This window comes from Hippocampus zosterae, chromosome 3 (genome assembly GCF_025434085.1).
Source record: "Hippocampus zosterae strain Florida chromosome 3, ASM2543408v3, whole genome shotgun sequence".
In the NCBI taxonomy this organism is placed as follows: domain Eukaryota; kingdom Metazoa; phylum Chordata; class Actinopteri; order Syngnathiformes; family Syngnathidae; genus Hippocampus; species Hippocampus zosterae.
Window position 1 is genome coordinate 5,473,567 of NC_067453.1, and position 20,858 is coordinate 5,494,424.

Genomic DNA, 20,858 nt, shown 5'->3' on the forward strand with positions numbered 1-20,858 from the left:
TGCAACAATTTCAAAATAAAAGGGAACAAACAACAACTCATAAAACAAGTGCTGTATTTTTATTCAGGAGAAGCCTACTGTTTGCTAAACTCTATTCTTTGTTCTACAATAATATGACAGTCTGGTTGTACATTATATAACAAGCAAGATTTCCAAAACTTGTCAATGTTCAGTAAGGTATTCTACTCAAAAGCATGTTTACGTCTGAAAATTTATTTAAACAATATTTTAAGCATATAACACAGCCATTACAATTTTTTTGGCACCAGTTACAATTTTATCAACAAAATACCTCTCTTAAAGTACACATTGTGGTGATTTAAATGCAGTAAGCATTGGTTTGGGTCAAATAGACATTGATATTAATAGCAACAAACCTTTGAGCCACAAGAGTGTAGCAAAGGCTTGTCACAAAAGAACAAGCGATGTGAACATCAGAAGTGTAGTCACCCCAGAAATGTCAATAGTATTTGTGGAGTATAAGTTAAGCAGTAAAATCCACCTGTCTTTAATCCATCTCAGAGCACGGCTATTTTGTCACTTACTGTTGACCGTAAATAACATCACACTTGCTCAGGTAACAACCAATCACGGCTCAGCTTAAAAAAACAACAGGTGAGTCGTGATTGGTGCTTTACTGAGCCCTTTGCTACTGTGATGTCATTTGACAGTTGACAGAAAGTGGCAAAATGGCCACCCGCTGACATTTCTAAAAAATTGGTCGATTTTGTTGCTGAACTCATATTCCATAAACATGATATTCTATATTCTGTATTTGGAATAATGGAGGTGCACAGAAACTATTACTGCAAAGAATATTTGGGGGTTCATTTCCACTTTAAAATACACAAATCCCTCCAAAATATTATTAAAAGGAGTGCAAGACTTTCCAGGATGTCAAGAAGAAAATTTGTATTCAAAGTAGTGTGTGAATAGTGTCACCCACGTGACTTCAAAAACTCAGCAGGCATCGACGGGTTGTTGAAGATGTCTTGAGACATAACTCAGATAAGAAGAGCATGCCACTTGGCTATGGGCTGACGGACTGAGCGCAGCATAAGGTCCAAGTGTTCACTTTCTGAATTATTGTCCTTCTTCATAGTTAACTGTCCAAGCATTTGCTTGGGTAAGTTTCTATTTGAGTGAGTCTCATAGACAGAGACCAAAATTTTAAACTGTTGCACAGGAAATTCTGGCAGGGGGAAAACAAGAACTTCATTGAAGACAGTCACCGTGCCACGCACCACTACGGGGGTTTTCTGATGCTTCAACTTGCACCGGTTGCACTGTACACTGATCCTGACATAGAGCTCTGTACAACACAAGGAAGGTGTGTTAGAACGTTTTGTTTGACTCAAAGCTGTGTTATCAAAGCTGATAAATCCCTATTTGTTTGATACCTGCATCCAAATGCAGCTCCTTATGGACTGTATGAACCTTCAGCACTCCAACCTCAATTCTCTGAGAAGTTGGAAGAAACTTCAGTGACAGAAGAATTTCCCCGACAAGATCCTGCCGATTGATCGTATAAACAGAAATGTCATTTAGACATATTTTAGATAAATTATGGTAAAAACATTCCTAACTGAATTTTGAATCATTGCCAGATGTTGTCATTTTCAAAAGGTATGAATTGATTGATTGATTGTAACAAACAATATTCGGAAGTAAGATTTTTTTAAATCAATCTCCGTCATAAGTGTTCGAATGGTTGTTTGTCTAGGTGTGCCTTGTGAATGGCTGGGAACAAGTTCAGGGTGTACCCCGCCTACTGCCTGAAGACTGCACGGCCGCGGCCCTCGTGAGGATAAACGGATTAGAAAATGGATGGATGGATGGATGGATGGATGGATGGATGGACAGCTAAAATTTTGAATGAAAAGTTTACGAAATAACCATCTCATTCCACTTCACTGTCCATATTAGAATAGTCAAGGTTATGGTAAAGATGCAGTGAAATAAGTATAAAGTCGTAACTAAATTGCGTACAAGTAAAATCTACCATCTGGCAAATTTGAAGGGGCTGGTTATTCAGTTGTCTGTACCTAAAGTATTTTTACACTACACAAAATCATCTTGTGGGCCAGATTAAACACTTTTGCGAGCCCGGTCCGGCCCATGAGCCATATGTTTGACACCTCTGATCTACATCGTATGGCGCCCAAAGCGCTTTACAAGTCCCACATTCACCCATTAACGCACAGATTCATACACCAATGGGAAGCTGCTGCCATGCAAAACAAACTCTAATTTATTCTTCTTCAGCCACGCCCAGTTGGAGCATTGCATAACCTAAACTTGCATACACACGAATTTGAGTGCATGCAAACGTGTGTATGCAAGTAGGCCTATGTGACAGTTTCACCTGTATCTGTCTGTTTGAGTAAGGCTTATTTTTACCTTTTGGGGAGTTTTGAGCTTTCCTTTTAGCTCCAGAGGGTAGGAGATATTGAGATGTCTTAAAGGCACCCTAACCTCTCCCAATGTTGTGTGTCTGGAGAATTTATCAAAGTCTCTCACCTGACAGAAAGAAACAAATGGGGGTGTTATTAAATGGTGGTCAGACATATTATGGAATAAGTGTAGTCATACATATGAGGGTTTGGATTTTTAGATTATTGCCTATACTCTATACAGACAATAGAATGTCCGAGGCGATCATCTTTCTTAAAAATCATCAAATCACTACAACAATATAGCATGTCAGAAAGAAGTAATAATATGTATCATTTCATCGTAGTACCAATGTGGAATTATATTTGTACTGTATGTTAGATAACCTCCATTCTGAGGTCGATGTACTCCAGCTCCTTTTCGTCATGTAGAAGACAGGTGAATTGGTCTCCAAACAAAGGGTTACAGGTGCCTTTTACAATACGAGTCCGCCAGTCCTGCAGCACTGTGCGTAGAGTAAGTGGTGTCCCTTCATCCTAACAGAATCAGTGATAGTAGGTTACTATGGAGTGGATGAACAGGTTCTTGGAGATCTTTTTGCTAAAACAAAAATGACATGAGAATGGTAGACCTTAAGAGGTTGTTTTAAGAGGTGTTGATTTCATAAAAAGTTCCACATTCAAAATTACCGTAGTCATAGCCAATCCATAAACTGTTCAAAATGGTACATGAAATTCACTTGAGATTATTGTAGATGTTGCCAGGATCTCTGACAATCATGCAAAAGATTTACTCAAATGTGTCTCCGATCATGTATAAGAATCATTTTCATAATGTAAAAATAAACCAATGCAAATTATGTACATTTTACAAATATTATGCAAAATCTACGGTCTTCTATGCCATTGGCAGCCACAGGATAGCAATTCAACAAATGAGCATCTACTTGTGCACATTTAAGCTTGGATAACTTTGGACTTTACGATTTTAATATAAAACACTTAGAGAAAATATACAATCAAGATAGAAATCCCCCCAAAATCAGTGTTTGATAAACACACAAAGGTTGAAGGAAATCCACGTCATCGGTGTGTATCCTACGTTTATTTCTTAAATGAAATAAATTTAAATTGGTGGCAGGTGCCAATTTCATTTGATATTAAAGATAATAATATGCAAGATATTAAAGATAATAATAATAATGTAATAGACAAGGATCTACCACTTCCTCAATGTAAGGCCCATCCATCTGGGATCCGATCCATAGAAGCTTCATTTGGACAAACAGCTGGAGGCTGCTGATTTGCCGTGGCTGCTGAAGGCCCTCGACCTCCAAGATCGTAACCACAAGACGGTGCTGCTCCGTGTCATAATATAGAGAATAATGGAGCAATCCTTGAATCATCTGTGGGCCACAGAAGGTGAGACAGAAAATAAGTCCAGTGCTGTTTTCATCGCATGTGTTATTTAGACCAAAAGAAAATGTTATGTTGTCATGATAATAATAAGGCTACAATAATGTCAAACAGCTTTTCCCAACAGGACTGCCATACACAGAACATACTAAGGATGCACTGCCTTTGAACCCAATGAGTGTCAAGTGGTCTGGTGAGTTGAGATACAAAGAAGACGTAAGAAAAGTTTGATACAAACGTGAACATTTCCTGCTTCCTGTGTGGATTCCAAGATGTCCGTATCGACATCTTCGACCTGCAAAGTTTGCACATTTGTTTGAACACTTCCAGAATTCTCATGAACGTTCCTGTCCACGTAAATGGTACCTATCAAATGAATCAATACCACTCCTTCTAGGCAAGTGCACACACAAAATAATAACAAATTACAAACTCATTCCATCCATTTTCCATAAAGTGTTTGACCTCATTGGCATTATGGGTGACCTGCAATGGTTGAAATTAACACCTGACAAATGTGGATCAAAATTTTGGTGGGCGTTGATAAAAACTGACCAGCCACTTTGGCCAGTGGCCAAGTGGCCATGAGGCAATTGTGTAAGTCAGATATACTTGGGCATCGGGTCTTGTGCGATGCGCGGGGGCACTCGGTGACCATCACTGTCATGTTTGGGTTTTTGACCAACAGGTGGCACTGTAGGGCTCTCCCTGCAGCTGCACACCTCTTGGTCGTTATGTCATTAGCTCTTTAAAAGTACTCCTGCCCGACCACTCATCGTCGGGTCATTGTTTGCTGCTGTCAGGTTTGTTTCAGTCATGTTGCAGTCCGTGTTTTATGTTATGTGTTGTGTTTATTATTTTACTTTATGTTAACTGTTTTGTTAAGCGCTTTGTTACAGCTGCCGCTGTTGTGAAAGCACTATATAAATCAGCATGTATTGTATTGTATTGTATGTTTTGGTCACTGTCATGTTTTAGCATCAGTCATGATTTTTGTATCATACTTTGGACTGTGTTTGTTTTGGATTTAGTTTTTCCTTGTTTTAATACAATTTGTCAAGTTCACCCTGCTCCTCCCTCTTGCCTGCTTTTTGGGGTCCACCACCACCTCGCAACGTGACCATCACGAGTGTGAGTTAACTTTGTTAAACGAAATGAAGAATCGCCTCAGGGCAACACTCAGATGATAATGTGCAAAGGTAGTAGTAGCATGGCATGGATAAATCAGCAATGTGCTGTTTTTGAGGAGCTTTGGTGCTTCGTCTTGCTCCGAGTCAAAACCTACAGTGTCCTAAACTGCTGCGAGTATGAAGTGAGGGACCAAAATTCTCAGCTTTTGTCTGCCTCGATTGCAAGTGACCCCGGCAGTGTACTGTATACTCATTTATACACACACGTGTTAATCTATTTCCTTTAGGTTTTCAAAAATAAAGCTGTAGTGAAAGTATAAAACAAACAAACAAATGACTTATAAATTCAAGTTCATAAATATGAGATTCACACTGTACTAGTTAAAAATAATTCTGATTAATGTCAATGAAAAAAGTGAATAGAAATCACTTTGTAGAAAAGTTTAGATGAGTTCATTCAAAAATAACTAGTAAGCACCTCCATTTCAAACAGGCATGCCCATTTAACACTAAGCCAATGCATCCGTGGGATAGGTATTTTGCCTCACTTAATAGAGCCGGTTGCCCAGAGAGCAAAGGTTCGGCTGTTTGAATTTGGCTAATGACGGTAGGAAAATGCAACAGAGCCATGCTGATCTAGGGTGGGTTTTTCTTTTTTCTTTCTTTCTTTTTTTTGTTTTTTTTTGTTTTTGTTTCAGAGCTTCCTCCAATCTGTTATTGTTTTTTGACTGGTAAACAGAATTGCAGCTATTATTCTTGTAATTTGAAGGCCTGACAAATTAAGTACAGCTATGGGCAAACACGCAAAAGGAAAAATACGGTAATGTGGAAAAAAAATTTTGTGGAAATGAAGCTTCATGCCTTCAACCCTGAATTTCAGTTACCGTACATAGATTATACGGTATATCTACTGTATGTCATAGAACAACTGCTCAAAAGGTTTGCCATATTAGAAACAGAAACAACTTCTGTACATGTACAGGTATATGTGCCTGTTCCTGCATAGCTCAAGCGGTAGAACTTGTCATTTTAGGGTCAGGATCGATTCCCATAATAAACCTTGACTTTTGTTTATGTGAGTCTTATTTCTTTTCAAATTACTTTAGTTGATTTTTTTAATGAATTTTGCATTATCTTAATTTCTTTTCTCTTTCTGGAATGCTTTTTGTGTGTTATGTAAACAAAGCACTTTGAAATGCGTTGTACATGTGCCACACAAACAAATCTGCCTTGCCTTAATACACGAACCGTCGGTCATATCGTGGAATGAATTCTTTATGTAACTACCGGTACTTCTATACAAATGTTGTGTTTCTGGGGTGCCTCCTGACCAATTAAGTGTCAAATCAAACAACCACTTAAGTCTTATATCTTCCTCCTATTACTACGGTTGAAAAGGTCCGCAGAAAGTCGCAAGGTCACTTTTCGTTTATACATTTGACAAGTACTGTACACTATTGCACAGTATATGAACCATAAAAGTTCCATTCCAAGAAGGTCAAATGACGTTTTCTTTTACCGGGATTTCTCACCTTGATAGTTGGAATTCCTTTGTACTGTTCTGTAATGTCAGATACATCATCTGTTTGCAGCAACTCACCATTCACTACAGGAATGATTAAATGGAAAAAATGTTGTTTTTTTAAAAAAATATACAGTATGTCAGATAATGTTTGGTATTAATCTAACGCACGTGCTCACCTGCTCGATGTCGAGGGGCTGTAGCGGAGGGCCGTTTGAAACATCTACTGGCCTGCCAGGCCAAGATACCCAGTGCCACCAGAAGAAGAGCAACTGACAAGCCAAGGATGCTGTATTTAACTGCATCTGAGAAGGGGAACTTCAAGGCTGCAGCAGATGATAGAAACCTCCCAGAGGTGAAATAGTTCAATGGAAGCGCCATCATTCTCTGGGCTACAGACCAGGAAAACGCAAGATTATGTGTCAAGGCTCATTGTCAGAGCAAATGTTGTTGGAATAATTAACCAGACCTGACACGAAGCAGAAAAATAGAATTTAACTTGAAAAAAAAAATTTAATTGTACGCACTACAGTTGTTACAGGATGTTCTCTCTTCTGGAAAACACAATTTAATACATTTCTGCCTTGTACACTACGCACCTACCAGAATACATTTTAAAATGTGTGTTTAAATTGTCAGATTGAACCATAGGGGTAGCTTGCTCCAGTTTTGGCTTGCCTTTATTTCTCTCATCCAGTGTGAACTCCATTTCCCCAGTGACTGTTTTCAATGATGTCTGTCAAGAAACTGTGATCTAGCCTACTGGGGTAATGTTAGTTTTTAATTACATTTGAATAGTGAACTATTTCAAGTTACTCAGTTTTTACTTTCAATTTTTTTAAGGATGTACAGTTTTTATACCATTGTGCCATCATATCTGAGCCAATATTAGAAAAAATGTGCTGTTTTTGCCCATTTAGTGTCATCAGGAAGCCACTCTTCCATGCTACTGGAATGTGGGAGGACGACAGAGTAGCCCCGGAAGACCCACACAAGCACACCTAACCACAGAATTATGCTAACCACCGGTTCCACACTGCTGCTGTACATTTAATTTTATTTTCATTTATATCTGGCAGTCATTAAATTACGTGAAAACTAGTTAAATGTTGTCAACCAGACCATTTCCTTCTTATAAACGTTCTTTCCTGATTGTCTTGAAGAATAGTCTGGCAAATAGAAAGCAATGTGGTTTTAGCGACAAAATTCAGTCTGGTTACCGGGTGAGGCCGATGCATTTGTTTACTTTACATAAGGAGGAAACCAATGGACAAAACTCCATACAAATGTTTGGCTCCTCAATTTTAACTACACATACATTTTTTAAAACTTTTTTATGTATCACCAGCATCCATCCATCCATCCATGCCAATCTTGGTATTCTTAATGATCATTTGACTGTCCGAAATTGTAATAGGTTACACAAGTTACCTTCCAATAGAACCAACACGAATACAGCACAGTATGCTGAATGGAGTCAAGTTGTCGGACTACTTTAAAGCAAATAGCAAGTCCCAATCAACATAAATAAGTTGAGATTATACATACAATGAGCTGAATAAATAAAAACAAAACAAAAATGAAAGTAAAAAAAATACTTACTTTATTCACCAGAAAGGAAGATTATTTTAGGGATGTCGTTTCTTTACCCTGCTTGGCTGCCACCGCATCGTACATCTTTTTTTGTGAAAAATTTTGCCTTTTTTTCTTCTTAAAGAAAAGAGCTGAGATCGTATCCACACTTCTTCCTCATTCTTTGTGACAAGGCACACTCCCTTGCTGCAAGCTCTTCAAACACATACTCATACAAACAAATGACAAGACAAGTTCCCATACCCACTTCTGGGCAAACTCGTTCGTTGAGATCTTGTTGACAATTTAGGAAGCTAAACATAACCTGATTGCCAGACCTTTGTTTGTCTGAAAAGTTACTTTGCCATCGGATCTCCATTTACATAACATTTACAAACCGGAAATATGGCAGTTTAAAAATATTTGCTCATGGGACAGTGCTATGTAAATGTGTTTGCCCCCTTCCTGATTTCTTCCTCTGTTCAGGTCACACTTCCATGCTTGCCATTATCAAACACATTAAAAGACACAATACAAGTCAACACAAAAGGCATTTTTAATGGTGGTTGACTGGTTAGCACGTCCACCTCACAGTGCAGAGATGAAGGGTTGTTTTCCAGGCTCTGGCCTTTTTGTGTGGAGTTTGCAGGCTCTCCCTGTGTCTGCGTGGGTTTTCTCCGGGTACCCCGGTTTCTGCCCACATTCCAAAAACATGCATGGTAGGTAATAGAACACTCTAAATTATCCCTAAGTATGCTTGTGAGAGCGAATGGTTGTTTGTCAATGTTCTGCCCTTGCCCTGCCATTGGCTGGGAACCAGTTCAGGGTGTACTTCACCTACTGCCCAAAGGGAGCTGAGATTGGCTACAGCAGGCCCGCGACCCTCGTGAGGATAACCCGTTCAAATCATGGATGGGTAGATGTTTTGTATTGCCAAGCAATATTTTTAATCATTTAAATTTGGCAGGGTTATTACCATACTTTTCTCATTGTCGTTTTTTTAACTATTTATTTTTATCGCTTTACACAAAGCTTAAAAAAAACATCCTCAAAACTCTCACTGCCATTGTGTAATTACCCCCACTAGGTGTCACTACATAAACACATGACACATGCAGTACGGACTTATTTCTCTCTCGAGCCATCAACTCAAAACCAATGAATATCATTCGTGAAGCTTTTAGACATTTTCAAAAAAACTATCTTGAACTTAAACTGCAGAGATTCCTGGAATTCCAATTTCTATTTAATGGATATTTGGCCTTCAAACATACTTTACATTTACACATTTGATATTTTCTCTATACGCTTCTTAATTCACGAGTGAATGTCTGACAATTAGTGATGTGTAAAATTCTTTAGGTAATGGCTGAATTTACTGTTGAATCAAAATGTTCTTTTTAAAGTCCCAACATTTGCATGTGCGCTTTTGTGTTACAAGTTCAGTCCACAAAATTGGCTCAGGCATTTTCAATCATGTATTTAATGCATACAGTATTTCACAATAAACCTCAAATGAATTAACAGGGTGCGTATCATCAGTGAATAAATAATGCAATGAGTATATTCACAGAGTTTGCTTCAACGCATTGGCTTCAGCAAAGTTGTCACAAAATCTCCAGTGCTTTATGATTATGATCACTTGATCGGTTTAGATTTGAGGGAATGTAAATGCATTACTGCATTTGACTGTTGATGCTTGGTCATGGAAGTTTACCAATGAATATGGTTTGATAATGTTGCTACATTTTCTTTTACTTTCTAGAGTTACATTTAGGTATTTGATCAAATGTAGGAGCTGGTTGGAATTATGTAATTTGGTATTGAGGATTACAGTACCTGGTTAAAATTGAATTGTCACGGACAAAATACACAATTCATCCCAGCTGCTAAATTTTCATCACATTTCCAGTGATGGACATTTTTCCTGTGCATCTCTATGTTACATAAAGATTTAAATATGTCTGATTAATGGATGTGGATTTGCCTCAGCTGCACTGTGAAATGGGAGCTCGTATGCCTGCTGTATAATTCAGACTTTAAAAGCACGTCAACTCAATTACACAAAAAAAAAATGTATGCGACATCCTGCCATCTATAGATCATCATCTCAGCCAAGAACCCTTTTTTGGCACCTAATCTCTATTAATGTTTCTTAGAGTTTTATCAAAGCTTCATCCATCCATCCATCCATCCATTCTCTACCGCTAATCCGGGGTCGGGTCGTGGGAGCAACAGCTTTAGCAGGGAAGCCCAGACTTCCCTCTCCCCAGCCCAAGGTGTTCTCAGGCCAACTGGTAGACATAGTCTCCCCAGCGTGTCCTGGGTCTTATCACCAGAGAGGCTTCCGGGAGGCATACTAATCAGATGCCTGAGTCGCCTCATCTGGCTCCTCTCCATGTGGAAGAGAAGCGCACTTGACTCTGAGGCCCTCCCGGATGACCGAGCTTCTCACATTATCTCTAAGGGATAGCCCAGAAACCCTGCGGAGGAAAATCCTTTCAGAGACTTGTCTCCGGAGTCTCATCCTTTCCGTCAAAACCCATTGCTCGTGACGGTAGGTAATGGTAGGAACCTAGATCGACCGGTAAATCAAGAGCGTTGCCTTTGGGCGCAGCTGCTTGTTCAGCACGACAGACTGATACAGAGTCCACGTCACAGCAGACGCTGCACCGATCCGCCTGTCGATCTCCCGCTCCATCCTGCCTTACTCGTGAACCCACTATGGTTAAAATCTTATCTCGACCCTGAGAGGGCACTTTTCCAACTGAGGACCGTTGTTTCAGATTTCGAGGTGCTGATTTTCATCCCAACTGGCTGTGAACTGCTCCATTCAGAGTTGGAGAGCTCTGGTTGAAGAAGCCAACAGCACCACATAATCAGAATCAGAATTAGAATCATGTTTATTGGCCAAGTATGTAGAACACACAAGGAATTTGTCTCCGGTATAACAAGCTGCATTAGTATCATCGTAAACAACAAAATCATTGACCCATTTTAGAGTAACCAGTAGTTTTGTAGTACCATTTTGTAGTACAAGAAGAGTGACTACGTCAGTGACTGTTTAAGGAGTTAATGGCTAGAGGGAAGAAGCTGTTTAAGTGTCTACTGGATTTGGTGCGCATGGATCTGTAGCGTCTGCCTGAGGGGAGTAGCTGGAAAAGGTGATGGGCAGGGTGCGGGGATCGAGGAGGATTCATCTACAAAAGCAGAGATGCAATACTGAGGCCACCAAAGCGGACCCTCTCAATGCCTTAACTGACATCGGTGGTATGGGACCGAACAGACTGTATCAGGGGGTGCGGTCCCCCATATTCCCAAAGTACCCTCCACAGAACTCATTGAGGGACACGGTCGAATGTCTTCTCCAAGTCCACAAAACACATGGAGACTGGTTGGGCGAACTCCAGTGCATCCTCGAAGACACTGCCAAGGTGTGGAGCTGGTCCACTGTTCCATGGTCAAGAGAAAAAACACACTGCCCCTCCTGAATCTGAGAATTGACTTCCTGATGGAAGGACAACCCCACAGCATGCATAGCCTTGAGGAACTCCGGGCAGCTCTCACCCACCCCCGGGGATTTGCCACCAAGGAGCTTTTTAACCACCTTGGTGACTTCAACCTCAGCGATAGGAGAGCCTACCCCAGAGTTTCCAGACCCTGCTTCCTCTAAGGAAGGCGTGTTGGTGGAGTTGAGGAGGTCTCCGAAGTATTCAGCACCTCGAAATCTTAAACAACGGTTCATAATGAGCTTCAAAGCAAAAAAAAAAAAAAAAACGCTCCTGGGAAAGTTTACTACAGCCCCACTGTGACACTCGTGTACTTGTTTTAAGACAAGATAAGAAAACCTTTATTTATTTTTTATTTTATTTATTTTGTGCATGTATTTTTCTGCAATACAATTCTAAACAATCTACGGCACTGTGTAAGTAATAAATATGACAACGAGGGTACTAACAAACCCTGACTATAAACTAAGCAAGTGTCTGTCTTCGAGACAAACATAATTAAATATGAATTCATGTTGAAGAGTTTTATTGGGATTTTCAGTTAACAGCATTGGCCAAAAACAAACATTGAAATTAAAATCATGTCGTGGCGTCAAACGACTTCAAATTGAATGTTAGGGCTTGCTGCATGGTTCAGAAACGATCACATAAGGTTCGAGAGGTCAGGTTGCAGAAAACAAGGGGTAAATAGAGAAGAGCTATCGTGTGCCAATGGTTTACTTGTCAATTATTCGGAAGCAGCTTTAGGAGAAGATGGGAGGTCCAGCACATGCACCTGATGTTTTTTTTGCCAGGCAGCAGGAAGCGAGTGCTTAATTGGGAGAGCAGGGTAGGCAGAGCAGACATAATCATACAGACGAAGAAAGGATCAGGAATCATTGAATTGGCTCCCTGCAGAGGATGATTTCAAGCTCTCCGCGGTAGAGCTTCCCTCCATCAGAAAGGCTCATGATGCTCTGCTTGTAGTCTGTCAGGTTCTTCAGGTCTGCCTCCTGTAGGGTGATAGGTAGCGTAGGACTGACTCAGGAAAGTAGAAGGTGCAAAAACTTGTCACGACACAATAGTGTTAACAGAATTAAGGTACACTGAAATCTGCATGGGGAAAAAAAAAGCAGTTGCAGTCTTGTACAAGAAATGTAAGTGGTATCGATTATCTCGTCCCTCCAGGAATCTGCCAACTTCCCTCCAACCCAAACCCCAAATGCGGGATAAAACTCAGATCGGCGGGTGCTGTTAAAAACATACCAGCCAGTTTGGCTGGTGATGCATGAGGCAATTGTGTGAGTCAGACATACTTGTGGGGACTTTATGGTACCATGTCCGTAGACCAATAGAAAAAGAGACCAATGAAGGGGTAGTCCACAAAAGCGTCAGCGCAGATCAATTAAATGAAGAGTCGCCTTAGTGCAACACTTACATTAAGATTATGTTGTGCAAAAAATGTGTCGTGACGTGTATAAGTTAACGGATTGCCGAGTCTGATGAGCTTGGTGCCCCCTCCGACTCCAAGCCAAAGCATACAGCAGAAAACTAAATAAATTCCCAAGCACATTACGTTGTGGGCAAAACGAGCTCCTGTGGCCACTGGGAACATAGTATAAAATCAGTGGTCAAGGTTCTATGACAGCAGTAGTTACATTCATTGCTTTGACCAGAATCTGTTGTGTTTGTTTGTTTGTCCACCGTCATTTTAATAATTCATATCTCAATAGATAAGAATCATCTCAGTTTTCTGTTATTTACCATTCACTGCAGGTGTATCAAGCAAGTGGAAAAAAGCAAATGGTGAGTAGTATTCAGGATTTTATATATATATATATATATATATATATATATATATATATATATATATATAAAATTTGCCCATCTGTCAAAACATGATGATTTGAAAGCAAAATTGGGGATTAAAAGAAGTTGGGGAATGCTGCTGTCAAGTGCAAAACATCAAAAGCAGATAAGGCCATGAACAAAACTCTTGCCTCACCGTCTTGTTTGTCAGGCAAAGGTCTCGTAGCAGGGCGTCCAACTCCTTCTCATCAATGTAGCCATTCCCATCCTAAAACAAGGAAGCAGAAACACAGGTGCCGCTTTAATCCTTACCTTCAATAATATTTTCAAATACATAATATGTCTGCTTAAGAACTGTTATTTGGGTAACTTCAGGATTTTTTGTTATGACACTGAATGCGTAATAACATAATGCTCATTGTTTATTGAAAAAAAAAATCGTCATGAATAAATGCAGAGGTGGATGCATCAGTAAATTGCGCCTGTCCATCATTTGCCCGGGGCCGGTCCACCTTTCCATCATTGTCATCGTCATCATCATTTCAAGATGAACCAAAACTTTAATTCAGTGCGTCACTCTGACGTCATTATTTTAACCGCACTTCCGTCATCACTACATTATAGTTCATCAATGCTATTTTAGGACTGTCGATAAATTTCACCGGTCTGCCAGTCCGTCATCATCGGTCCGTCATTGTTTGCTCCTGCTTCTCCTGCTCTTGTCTCTCCTAAAACTATCCATGATCCATAATGGTGCAGTCAGACCCAACGTCAGCGTTCTCTAAAATGATAGACAGCTGTTTTGCACCAGGGAGCCACAACAGGGGACAAAAGAAGGGGGCGGGAGTATCTACAGACTACCAAAAGAACCCGTATTAGGGTTCAACTGGCTTCCAGATTGACTGGCTCCGGATTCCAGCTGTGGCCGTTGGGGCAAGGACAGTCCAATAATTTTGTGTATCCTGTCAGAAGATTCTTCACAAGTTGCATTGAAATTGTTCAACAGCCTAAGTGTTCAATTCTTCTAGAAGCACGCGAAACAAAACAGCAGTTTCTTGTAGCCAGTTGGGATTTGTAAATGAGCTGTTTTTCTTTCACAGGTTTGTTGAAGAACTGAAGTGTTATGCAGTTAAAGAATTGTGATGTAGCTTGTGACTAATCCGCAAACAGTGCGTCATTCAAGGTTTCCCGTCATTCGTCCGTGACGGACCTTAGGTCAGTATTGATGGCATGCTCACCACTGAATATATGCTGAATTAAGATGTTACAGAGATCGCTACAATGAAACCTAGAAATGATTTCTGCACGAAGAAAAAATCAAGACCATTTTTTAAAAATCGGCACAAAATAATTTGCGTTCATTTTCTGTTTATTCTGTTTGAAGAAAGAATGAAAACTGAATGAAGCTGTACTTCCTTGCTTTACGAAGATGTTTTTGGAGTTTCTTGACTTAAATGTACCTGATAAAAGAGAACTCTGTACTTTCCTTTGAGGAGACATCTGGCCAAGCAGAGAGTCGTGAGAAATTCAAGTAATGTGTGTAGCACTCGGCCATCATTGCACGCCATCACGCATGCGAGACTTAATTTGGGGCTCTCGCTCTGAGCCTTGTTACGGTTTAACGGACCAGACACACCGTGCTCTGTTCCAGAACCACTGGCAGCAGCAGTTTGTACTCCTGAAGCAGTACTTAGATCAGGATGATGACACTCCATTTGTCCCCCAAACACGCAAACACTGTCATCGATTCACACTCCATCTTGAATCTGACATGCAAGCACAAGCAGACGATGTCGGCTAACGGCTTCATCTTGGTCAAGTTCGATTTAGTGGACATTAAGTTGATCTTTTGCATGATATGGACACATTATTTTTTCTCCAGGGTTCATTTTAAATTGAACAGTCACCACTTTCCATCAAAAGTGAACTTGGAACTTTTTTTTGTACATCAAGTATATATAATAGGTGAACCCATCATTATTTTGCTCCGCTTGATTGCACTGAAACACAGCGATGGTGCAATGCTGTGTAGGTCTACTTTCACTGACAAGCAAGGGTCGAACGGCCTCCCATTATAATGTCAATAGAGTATTTTATAAATAACAACACTAGAGAGAGACTACGCAGAAATTAATGTGTAGATCTGGTACGACACGTACTATTGGCTGAGGAGCAGAGTGCAAATAAACTCTAGAATAATCATTTCCCCACCAAGATGAACAATTCAGATCCCGCTGAAATATTTCTATGAACAATCATCATTTTCAACAGTTCTTTTGACCAACTTTTATGTTCCCTCACTCATCACATTTATTTCTTGCAAACAATGGTTAAAGTGTCCCTGCGCTAGTCAGAAGGAATAATATACATGGTTTATCAAGAAAATATGCATCCAGCGCGTTTTGGTTCCACTAGATGTGTTAAAGCAAGCTCATAATAGCTGGCAGGACGTTAACGCACGCACACATAGTTGCTCGTTCTTGGCTTCGGGAAGCGGAGCCGTGGCGGAGTGTCATTGAAAGATGAGTCTGAATATCTCTTAGCTGCCGCGGGCAGTACCTGCTCGCACACGATTCTTGTCTATGAAAAAACGATCCTGACGAAATGCAAAGGATGTTTCAATAACAAGCAGTAATTGGCCGTTTAAAAACAAACGTCATTGCAGTATTTCCAAATTCACACACACAAGTCCCACATCAATGTGTGATAACTGCATGTGGGAGAAGCGTACTGAAGGTGCCGAGGACTAAGCGACACCTAAGAGGGGATCGAGTCTTTTCTGTTGCCGGTCAGTCGCTCTGGAATAACCTTCCGTCAAATGTAAGGCAAGTCCCCTCTCTGTCCAATCCGAAATTCACACCCCGGTACCTCTGCACTGTGAGGTCGACCCGCAAACCACTGGACCACCGGGCCGCCAGTTGCGTTATATTTTATATGTAAAGTGCTTTGCTCTAGCTGCAACTGTTGTGGAATGTGCTCTATAAATTAATTTGCATTTGCAATTTTCATCCCAGACACTTATTAAATTGCTCGGTCCAGAAATACAGTACAATTTTAAATTTAGTTTCACAACCTACCTTGTCATAATATGTAAAGATTGCATTGAACTGCTCACTAGTCAGCTTGACACCCTGTATAAAATAAAAAGATGATTCAACTTTCATTTCGAGGTCACAATGAATAATCTAACTAATCAGCAAGAAACATCACAAAAGCTTTTGTCTATTTGTTATGTGCAGGACTCTACCTGGAATTTCAGCAGGAAATTCTCCTGAACAGGTAGAAGTCTGGGAGAGTGGTAGATTTAATCAATGGACTAAAATTTTCATTTATATCAAGATGCAGATAATGGGTTTCAATCTAAACATGACCAGAGGGAAATGAAATTGCACATTACCTCGCCATCTCTGAAAGGCCCAGTTTTCCGTCTCCATTCAGATCAAACATCCTGAGCTACAAAGCAAAGCAGCAATGGGAAGAAGCAGAGGTTAATGCAGTCGGTATGACAAAATGCTGAGCAAAATCAAGATGGATAGCAGTTGAGTCTAACTTTTCAAATTGCATCTACAACTTTCCAAAAAAAAACACCAGTAAAGGGACAACCGAATCGTTTCTTCAAGGTGAGTTGGGATTTTTTTCACATCAGTCTGAATTAACATTTGTATTTAAAAACCACCATTGCATTTTATTTAAATGGTGCTGAAGAACATCTTCGTTACTTTTCAAATGCTGCATCCATTTCCAACATTATTCTTATGCACATTCTTAAAGATTTACTGAAGTGAATCCATGTGTGATGTCAACCTGCTACAGCAAATCAGGTCAGGTCACCTCTGGGGCCTCCAAGAAGTAGCAGATGTTAGCACATCTGGCTTGTAAACACACAACCTGCAGGACATCAGCTGCCCAGACCGCTCAGGCACAAAATGGATGTCCCCGGAGTAAAATTATGTTTAAAAAAAATTACGATAAAAAAACATCAACCTTCATCCGACTGGACTTGTTGTGATTTTGTTATTTGGATTCATTCTAGTCTTCAAATAAAATAAAATAAAAACACTAATGAGAAATGACAACCATATTATATTTAATATCTTTTCATCCTACAAATTGTATTTAATAACCATCTTGTACAGGTTTAGGACACAATTATGTACACATAACGTGCTTGCGAGAGCTTTCTCACATGGGAAAGAGCCCTTACTATGGTCTGTGTGTATTCATGAAGCTTGTGCTCGTCGTAGTTTCTGTTAGCCTTCTTCAAGAGGTCCGAGAGAAAGCCCTAAGCACGCACACACACGCGCACACACGCACACACACACGCACACACATGAAAGCACATATATCATAACTGCAGAATCAGTGTAGAAAAATCATTTTCGTGAGAAGGGTCTTTAAATAATGTTTGGCCATATACATCTTCATGATCACATTAAAAGTGTTATTTAAAACCATCAGGGCGAGGTGAAAATGATATGAAACAGTATAAAATTGTAACAGGCAGTATATAACCTGGAATGTGCATTTTCACTGTTGATTCTTTGTGTTTTAAGAGTTTTGATGTGATGGGTGATGACCATACGTAACATGTAATAAATAATGAAAAAAGATGCTGTTTAAATCAGCAAAGAGATTTAACAAAAAGTCAAAAGTAATTTAAGATTAAGATTAAGATATCCTTTATTTGTCCCGCTAGACTGTACTTGTTATATTGACATAAAAAGGTATCAATGCATTACTGCCGCGGCCCTCGTGAGGATCAAGCGGCACGGAAGATGAATGAATGAATGAATGCATTACTGCAAAAGTTTACTTTTGGTACCACCCGCAGCCCAGCCACATTTTCACATCTGATGCCTGCAAACTCCTTTGCATTTTTTTTAAAAGCACTGAAGGACCCGCACCTGATTTGCACCTTGGAAATATGATCTCACAACGACAAACAGAGCTTATGTAACCATGATGTAAACCTGCTTGCTCCCACAGTTTGGTACTTTGCTTAACAAAATTCAAGCAAATGTTTTCTAGAAGGTGGATTGTAGAAACAATGCAGATTGCTTTTATTCTGAAAAAGAGAAAATATCGTTAAAAAAAATATATTGTCTTCAGTCAAACATAATGTTCCTGTTCATCAAAAAATAAAGACAAAGTACCTCCAGACAGGAATCCAATGTGAAAATAAGGGGCGGTGTGGATTTTTTATCCAGGCATAAGAAGGGATTCATTTTTAAATCCTGAAATCTAATAACATTGATTGCATTGATATTCATGCCACTTTGTCCTAGTTGATCATGTAAAATGTATTTGCTATTGCATATAACGGCAAATATAAAGCAATCCCACTTCACCAAAACAAAAACGCATAGGTACAGTACTTGTTTAAGAAACATTGCATAGCAAGCATGGCAGCTGCAGTTCATGAGAGCACAAGCACATTAGCGCGTCACATTTCTCAGGCCTTCATCCATTTTCTACAGCGCTTGTCCTCAACTGACTTTGGGCTCGTGGCACGGTCGCAGTGGATCCCACGCTGCGAATTATCCGGATAGAGGTGGATCCTACAAATGTAGAGAAGGTTAAGATCTTGGCACCTAAAAAGCGCTTGCAAAAGGCAAGGGAAATACTAGCTTGTTTCAAAAGTACAAAAAAATCTAATTCGAGAATAGTCTTATTACCGGTAAATAAAATGACGAGCTACAAGAAAACAGAGAACAACATAACGAGCCGAGAGAAAAACAGAGCAAAATCTGGGAAAGTCAAGAAAATTGTACTTGGAATAATGGCTTGAGCAAGGCTAATTATCTGATGCTAAGCGGTCGGGGTAACAGTTCTTAAGTAGTCCGTGATCATGATGCGTGACTGATGTGAGACAAGTGAGCAGCTGCAATGAATGAGCCCACCTCAGCCACCTGCTGGAGGCTAACAGAACGGAATCATGACAGAGGCGCTTGTAGACAAACAATCTTTCCCATCTATAATGGCCTGTAATGGTCAGCATTTTTCACAACCCCGTTTTGTTCAGTGGATATGTCGGCGCTGTGGGACAGTCGGCGTTGGTGCGGCGGGATGGATGGCTGTTGAAGTTGAGGATGAGGAGAGAGGAGCGTTGGCGCAGAGCGCCGATGCGTATTTGGAACCGAGAGTCGCCGCTTGGAATTGAAATGGATTTCCATGCGACAGGAAAAGTGAACCAATCTCTTTTTTCGTCAATGGATGCTACAGCTTCTTGTTGACTTTGAAACTTAGTTTGTAGCCGACGTGTGCACATTTTGAGTATGACGTCTCTGATCCACTGGTTAAAGGACACTTTGATTCTCTCTCCTCTTTCATCTCAAACTGCTTCAAACAACCAAGCGTGTGACGGAAAAGTGGTTAGGACTGCACGACTGTCCGTGTTTTATGTGTTGTGTTCATTTATTTTACTTTATGTGAACGGTTTTGTTAAGCGCTTTGTTACAGCTGCCGCTGTTGTAAAAGCGCTATATAAATCAGTATGTATTGTATGTATTGTATTGTATTGTATCTATGCACAGTTTGGAGTGTTCATTTAGAGCACGCAACTCAAGCGGTACAGTGTTGTGAGCGCTAAAGTATGACTGCGAGTCGAAATCGAACAAAAGTTCACAGTCGACATGAGCCTTGGCAGGACTGTAAAACATAAGACGTTTGCTTCACACGAAAACTTGAGGAAAAAAAATACCAACAGATGTGTATAACTAAGTTCTCTTTAGCAGGGCTAGATATGTCATGTAATCAACAGTGGCCCAACTGAAAGACTGTATGCTTCAAATGCCCATGGAGATCGCTATGTCTTGTTTTTTTGTTGTTGTTGGTTTTTTGTTTTTCAGCCAACACATCGTTTTTACAGTGTGGGTATTGCAGCCAGGTTGAGGTCCAAAGCAACAGGTGGCCAGGCGGGTTGCGTTGGAGTCTTCAGAAAAAGATGACAATAATAATAATCCATCCATCCATCCATCTTCTACCGCTTATCCGGGGCCGGGTCGCGGGGGCAACAGCTTTAGCAGGGAAGCCCAGACTTCCCTCTCCCTAGCTACTTCTTCCAGCTCTCCCCGGGGGATCCCGAGGCGTTCCCAGGCAAGCTGGGTGACATAGTCTCTCCAGCGTGTCCTGGGTCTTCCTCGGGGTCTCCTCCCGGTGGGACATGCCCGGAACACCTCACCAGGGAGGCGCTCAGGAGGCATCCGAATCAGATGCCCAAGCCACCTCATCTGGCTCCTCTCGATGTGGAGGAGAAGCGGCTCGACTCGGAGCCCCTCCCGGATGACCGAGCTTCTCACCTTATCGCTAAGGGAGAGCCCGGACACCCTGCGGAGAAAACTCATTTCGGCCGCTTGTATCCGGGATCAGGTTCTTTCGGTCACGACCCATAGCTCGTGACCATAGATGAGGGTTGGAACGTAGATCGACCGGTAAATTGAGAGCTTCGCCCTTTGGCTCAGCTCCTTCTTCACCACGACAGACCGATACAACGTCCGCATCACAGCAGACGCTGCACCGATCCGCCTGT

At 40.7% G+C, this 20,858-nt stretch overlaps 2 protein-coding genes across 4 annotated transcripts in view; both read right to left on the minus strand.

Moving 5' to 3' along the window:
* Window positions 1-37: 37 nt before the first annotated feature.
* On the minus strand, window positions 38-8,307 carry syt19 (synaptotagmin XIX). 2 transcript variants are annotated; one of them, XM_052060951.1, is made up of 9 exons: window positions 8,064-8,307; window positions 6,641-6,853; window positions 6,472-6,545; window positions 4,048-4,104; window positions 3,617-3,799; window positions 2,781-2,930; window positions 2,401-2,520; window positions 1,401-1,512; window positions 38-1,312 (listed from the first exon to the last, which is right to left on the minus strand). In XM_052060951.1, exons 2-9 carry the CDS (start codon window positions 6,843-6,845, stop codon window positions 1,005-1,007), a joined length of 1,209 nt encoding a protein of 402 aa, XP_051916911.1. In that variant the 5' UTR covers window positions 6,846-6,853; window positions 8,064-8,307; the 3' UTR covers window positions 38-1,004. The 2 variants fall into 2 exon arrangements, with proteins under 2 accessions (XP_051916911.1, XP_051916910.1); XM_052060950.1 differs by having other exon boundaries at window positions 6,641-6,848; window positions 8,064-8,305.
* A 3,744-nt stretch (window positions 8,308-12,051) lies between these two features.
* Window positions 12,052-20,858, minus strand: part of calb2a (calbindin 2a) — a 33,428-nt gene continuing 24,621 nt past the window's right edge. For both annotated transcript variants that reach the window (XM_052061011.1, XM_052061010.1), the window contains 6 exons: window positions 17,535-17,612; window positions 16,728-16,783; window positions 16,578-16,617; window positions 16,408-16,461; window positions 13,527-13,598; window positions 12,052-12,534 (listed from right to left, as the gene is read on the minus strand). In XM_052061011.1, the coding sequence (XP_051916971.1) occupies window positions 12,418-12,534; window positions 13,527-13,598; window positions 16,408-16,461; window positions 16,578-16,617; window positions 16,728-16,783; window positions 17,535-17,612 (417 nt within the window). In that variant the 3' untranslated portion in view covers window positions 12,052-12,417. The remainder of the gene's footprint in view (window positions 12,535-13,526; window positions 13,599-16,407; window positions 16,462-16,577; window positions 16,618-16,727; window positions 16,784-17,534; window positions 17,613-20,858) is intronic.